The sequence below is a fragment of the Cupressus sempervirens genome, chromosome 5, assembly GCF_028749045.1.
Source record: "Cupressus sempervirens isolate cs-2001-9-10 chromosome 5, ASM2874904v1, whole genome shotgun sequence".
NCBI classification, from domain to species: domain Eukaryota; kingdom Viridiplantae; phylum Streptophyta; class Pinopsida; order Cupressales; family Cupressaceae; genus Cupressus; species Cupressus sempervirens.
Window position 1 is genome coordinate 134,983,999 of NC_143122.1, and position 5,895 is coordinate 134,989,893.

General features: G+C 34.9%; 1 protein-coding gene across 1 annotated transcript; it reads right to left on the reverse strand.

The window, feature by feature from the left end:
• Nucleotides 1–1,924: 1,924 nt before the first annotated feature.
• On the reverse strand, nucleotides 1,925–3,311 carry LOC149554871 (uncharacterized). The gene has a single exon (XM_089828875.1). It carries the CDS (start codon nucleotides 2,854–2,856, stop codon nucleotides 2,143–2,145), a length of 714 nt encoding a protein of 237 aa, XP_089685001.1. The 5' UTR covers nucleotides 2,857–3,311; the 3' UTR covers nucleotides 1,925–2,142.
• Between the last annotated feature and the right edge of the window lie 2,584 nt (nucleotides 3,312–5,895).

Genomic DNA, 5,895 nt, shown 5'->3' on the forward strand with positions numbered 1-5,895 from the left:
ATAGGGTCATCACCATTAGTCATAGCCTACTGAAATTGCTTGATCTTGTCCTCAATTTCAGCTTTCTTTTTTTAAAATCTCTCTCTCTCTCTCTCTCTCTCTCTCTCTCTCTCTCTCTCTCTCTCTCTCTCTCTCTCTCTCTCTCTCTCTCTCTCTCTCTCTCTCTCTCTCCAAGCAATACCTTCTTTCCTTACATTCTCTATTCTTTTTGACAACCTATATGTTGGTTTAGTGTGTTGCAAAAGAATCTTTTAAGATTTTTAGTTTTTTCATGCAATATGGTTAAAATGTAAGATCTAGTGAGTTTAGGTGTATGCAAATAAAATAAACAAGTTAAAAATTAGAAATAAGCTACAAAACTAGTATAGACTTGGATAATGGAAATGCATGCAACAAAGAAGATTACATCAAAAAATTTAAAAACCTAGGTCTAATAAAAATAAATGCAATACAGTGAAAAGGTTTATTGAGATGTTAGGAAGCTCCCTAGTGAATTTTTAGGCTATAAAGGAAATCATACCAATACAAGGTCAGAAGTTTGATTTTGTCTATTAGAAGATGCTATTATATAAAGTTAGAATGTCTTGAAAAATTTAGGGTTCAAGTCTGTCTTCATGCACACATACTTCTTGAAACTATCTCACCTATCCAATTGATATAAAATCCTTCATTAATCACATGTGCTAATGTAATCCCTATTATAGGTAATGTTAGGATTAGAAGATAGAAATATAATAGTTATATATAAACATAACCAATAATGCAGAGTAATAAAGCACACAGAGATAAAACGAAAGACACAAAGATTTAACATGATTCACCCAATCTTGGGACACATCCACCAAACAGAGAGTCCAATATTATTATCTAGCGATTCAACCTGATTACAATTTGCAATCCCATGGAACTCAACATAGCAATAGCTAATTTGAGCATAAGTCCACAATATGTATTATAATGGTAACAAAATACTAAAATGAAACTTATAATACACATACTAATTGTGATGAAAATCAAACCCTAATGTGCTTATGAACTGAAAATAAAAAGAAGGAAAATTAGGGCTTCATGGGAGAAGTAAATAAGAGAGAGAATGGAAACAAAGTGGTATAGGGATAACTATAGATCAAATGGGAAAGAGAACAATAATTTAGGGGAAAATAGAGTGAGTTGACAATGTGAATAGCAACATAAGATAGATTGGTCTATGCTTCAAGGCTTGAAAGGTTAAAAACTCTTTAATAAGCAAGAGGAATCATAAAGTTTTATACATGAGGAAGACTCTTTTCATAGATTTTTGGGACCAAAATTCATTATAATGGTATTTGAGCTAAGGCGACGCCTACGATTATAACCATCTTTTTTATGAGTGTCAATATTCACTTTTCATGTTGCTTGCTTGATTTCACTTTGACATAAATCCTAATACATGCAATGACAAGAGTATAACTTTTGCATGTATTGATAAGGTGTTTGCATATAAACCAACTTGTATTCATTTCCATTTTCACTTGTTGGATGCGGAATTGGTTCAATAATTTTTCACACATTACCTATCTTAAACTCTATTTCTAATTTGCAAATTGCTAGAGGCCACTTAGACTTGGAAATGACCCCATAATTTCTAATTTATTTTGGTCCCTCTTATTTTCCCCTCAACTATTATGAACCAACTTACAACTCAAAATTATTTTACTTATATCATTAGATTTATATTTGATGAGTAGCCTCATTTAATCACATAACTAACTCATGAATTGATGACTTCATCCATATGGATGAGAAGTATGCTAATTTACAAGCCAAAACAGATCAAAACTTGTAGCACAAATGAATTGAGAGAAAAACACACTACAGAGTCATCCATATGGATGAGAAGTATGCTAATTTACAAGCCAAAACAGATCAAAACTTGTAGCACAAATGAACCCAAACTATGCAAAAGCACTGATATATTCATATTCAAATATTCTGCAAATGAACAAAGGTATAAAGTTAATACCAAATTGGCTAAAAACTGTGCCTCAAATTGGCATAACAGTGCCTTTGGGCTGTTCTATTTTTTCTGTCTGTATACAAAATTCTTAAGTGTCTTTCTGGGAGGAGCAGAAAGTAAAACAAAACACAAGGAGATTGATGATTCTATACTTTGCAAGGATCCAAAGGACCCCACGCAGTCCAGAGATTGGATGTGAAGAATCCCACAAAGTTGGGCAACATTCTCCCCATGAAAGTTCTCTCTGACCCACTTTCTCTATGCACGTACTCTTTCATACCACCAATGTTCTTGACCCCTCCTTCATCATCACAAACCATGTTTCTTTCCCCATCCTCCTTCACCCCTCTCTCTTTTCCAAAACCAGCACTCCCATAGTCACAGTTTGTTTCAAGCCATGTAATCAGCTGCTTGGCTTGCAACTTCTGCTCCTTTGCCTTCACCTTCTTCCCATTCTTGACCGCCATGTGATCCTCAAATATCTCAATAGCTTTGTGGATTAGGTCTCTGTTTGGGGACTCATTCCACCTGCCCCAAAAGCTCATATAACATTCAAAACAACTGCAATCAAAGGATGGCCCATGTTTCTTGCTTCCTCCTCCTCCTCCTCTCCTGCTAGTGCTGCCCCCCACCTTATTGACCCCCTGAATCTGATTCTGATATGAGAAGACATTGAGAGAACAAGCAATGAGGTAGAAGAGAACCTCCTGGTCCTCTGGAGGCAGGGCAATGCTCAGTGTAATGATGGTCTCAGGCAGAAACTTTGGCACACATGATTGGTTCTCCCTCTCCCTCTCCCTCTCCAAACATGGATGAATCTTCCCCTTGCAACACATGCTCTCTGATACTATAAACCCCATGCCCTCAAATCACACTTACAAGAATACCCACATAAAAATCTTCAATACCCACTTTAAAGCTTCAAACCCCACATGAAAATCTTCAAACCCCACATAAAAGCTTCAATACCCAAATAAAAATCCTCAATACCCAGTACACTATATCTATCATAAATGTATTCAAAGGGCTCAGTATCCAGTGCAATAAACCATAGCAAAAAGGCTGCCTGCTCTGCCTTCCATATCAGAGCAATAATTTCATAAAGAAAGCCCCAAAACCCTATATATGTATATAAAAGATTCAATCTTTGTGTTTTATATGTTTTGTATTGGGCCCAACCAACAATTTTTGACCGACTTTTCCAACTTCCCACACACAATCTAATGCAGATATCCAATGAGTATACGTCAAAAACCTAGTGCTTTTCCGTTGGGAGCTTCCACTGGTGCTTCTTGGGTAAATCGAGGGCGGAAGATGGTCGAGGAGCTTTTGTCATGATCAACGCGGCATCGAAGAAAATGTCAAGCTTTGACGGTAGAGACGACGTATATACAATGTATATATCTTGCCAAGTTGAGTAGTTGTCCACATGCATTGAGTAAACCGATAAAACATTTTCCTCGTAGGTCATGATCTCGTAGTTTTGCCTGTTAATTATTCAGTCGGCTAGTTTTTCTTTTTCCAATAGGTTGAGAATTACTCGTTAAAAAATTCGCCTTTCCTAGTCAAGTGATTTTTGTATGTTTTGTTTTGACTTGACTAGGGATACAAGGAAAGTCATCCAATGTTAAAATGATCATAATTCTTTTTTAATTCATATAGAGGTCTATTTGTTCCTTCAAGAGAGTTGAGGAGTGGGGACCCACAAGTGAGAAATGGAAATGGGTTTGGGTGCACATATATTTCTTATTAATTCATATAAGTTGCTATATCATTAGGCTTAGTCAAAGTATGTAGGTTGTCAAAATATTTTTGCTTTGTTGGTGAAAGTGTTAGGTTTGGTCAAGGCATGTGGTAAGTCAAGTCTTTTTAATTTGTTAGTGAATTTATGCAAATTTGAATAAGTCTATCAGATATTATTTGGGGTTTGGTTTTATAATAACATTATTGTCATTATATTTTATCATGTTGTACTTATAGAGGAACAAGTAAAAGACACTCTTTAATAATATGATAACAATCACCACAAAGTTACAGCTCTAAACTTTTATTCAGACAAGCTTTACTATTTGATCTCTCTTTTCTCTTATCTCTAGGTGGCTACTATAAAGGAATTGAAGTTGGAACTCCAAATTTTAAGCATTAAAACCAATTAAATAAGCTCCTCAACTGCAAGAAGCTTTGTCTTGCTTTGAGATTAATGTGTAACGCCCCACTTGAGAAACCAAAGAAATAAACCTAATATGTTACAAAGTTTACTAAACTTTTTTTAAAAAAGAGTTTGAACAACATCAAAGTAGCAATGTGGAAGCAATATATATGCACACAACATTTACACAAATACAATTACAAATACAATTTTTATTCCTCAATGGTTCCTTCATATTGAGTTATGTTTAAGAAGCTTGTATTAATTAGTTTAAGTCTCAAGTACAAAATTATGATCACAAGGAAATAACAGATGCATCATCTTATAAGAAAAATCATAAATACATCTAATGAATAACATCCATTGCATGTGACAGGGTATGCAATAATAGATACAAGTATAATCAAATACAAGATAGATGTTAACATAGATACATCAACTGAATAGAAGTCTCCAAGATATGAATGAGAATGATATAGGGTACAACTGCACCAACGACTATCCAACATTCGCAAATCTAAGGGGGGCCCAAATGGTAAAAAGACACTATCTCCCAACTATGTGGTCATCTAATCAAGCTTCCACTCCCATCGTGCAAGAGAGATAATGTACAATCCACACACAAATAATCTAACCCTAGGCAAGGAAACCTAATAGCCAAATCTACCTCAAAGGTAATACAAACTATGCAAGAAGAAGAGATAATCAAAATCAAAAGGATACTCATTCTAATACCAACATCACACACCAAGTCAACATCCAGATACCAAATACAATAAAGTATCAAAATCAAGATAAAGTCAATGACATATATCCACCTTAAGTCAAAGGCCACATGTCCAAGAATAATAATCAACAAATAACAACTATCATCAATAAAAGTAAATCACCAACAATAAGAACATCCAACAACAAATACACCACCAATTAATAGTTGACACTCATCAATAAAAGTCATCTCTCAACAATTAATGACATCAAATCAATAAGTAACAACTCACAATTAATACACCATCAAAAGTAATATCCAACAAGTACACCACTAGAGACAAATATTAAAAAAATCATGAAAAAGACTCAAGTTACATACTAGGGAGTGTCATCACATGATCAAACTACTTGAGTTACCCTGGATTGGTCTCTCACTAGACTTCAAACCCTCAAGCATTAAGTTACCCTAGACTAGTCACTATAAACCCTAGACCCTCAATGTGACACATGCGGAACCAGAGCACTCTCTCATGACTTGACAAGGAAAACTAGTCATACCACTCACTAGATATCATACCATTCCCATCCTTAGCCTATACAAGAGCTCAAGGCATGAGCGAGGCAAAATCTCTAATTTATCTTTTTAATATTTTTAAAATATTTTAATTGCTATATCATTACTTATTACACAACTTACAATGAGTTACCCTGGCAGCCACTTTGGGCCCTGACCCCCATCGCAAATGTCTCTCATAAACATGCATGTAGACTACCTTCCCAAAAGTCGCAAACCACAATTGTGTCCCATACCACAAATTTGGTTTCTTAACAAACAACCCAAAAATAGCATTGGTTCTTAAAACCCAAGTCCTCATAAATGCTCAATAGCATAAAGCTCATAAAACATTAATCTCAATTCAAATCAAATACTAATCAAATTTGGTTTCTTAACAGACAACCCAAAAATAACATTGGTTCTTAAAACCCAAGTCCTCATAAAGCATAAAGCTCATAATACTAATCAAATTTGGTTTCTTAA

Bases quoted from the DNA above. Each gene is read 5' to 3' on its own strand.
- LOC149554871 (XM_089828875.1), bottom strand. From the start codon at position 2,856: ATGGGGTTTATAGTATCAGAGAGCATGTGTTGCAAGGGGAAGATTCAT.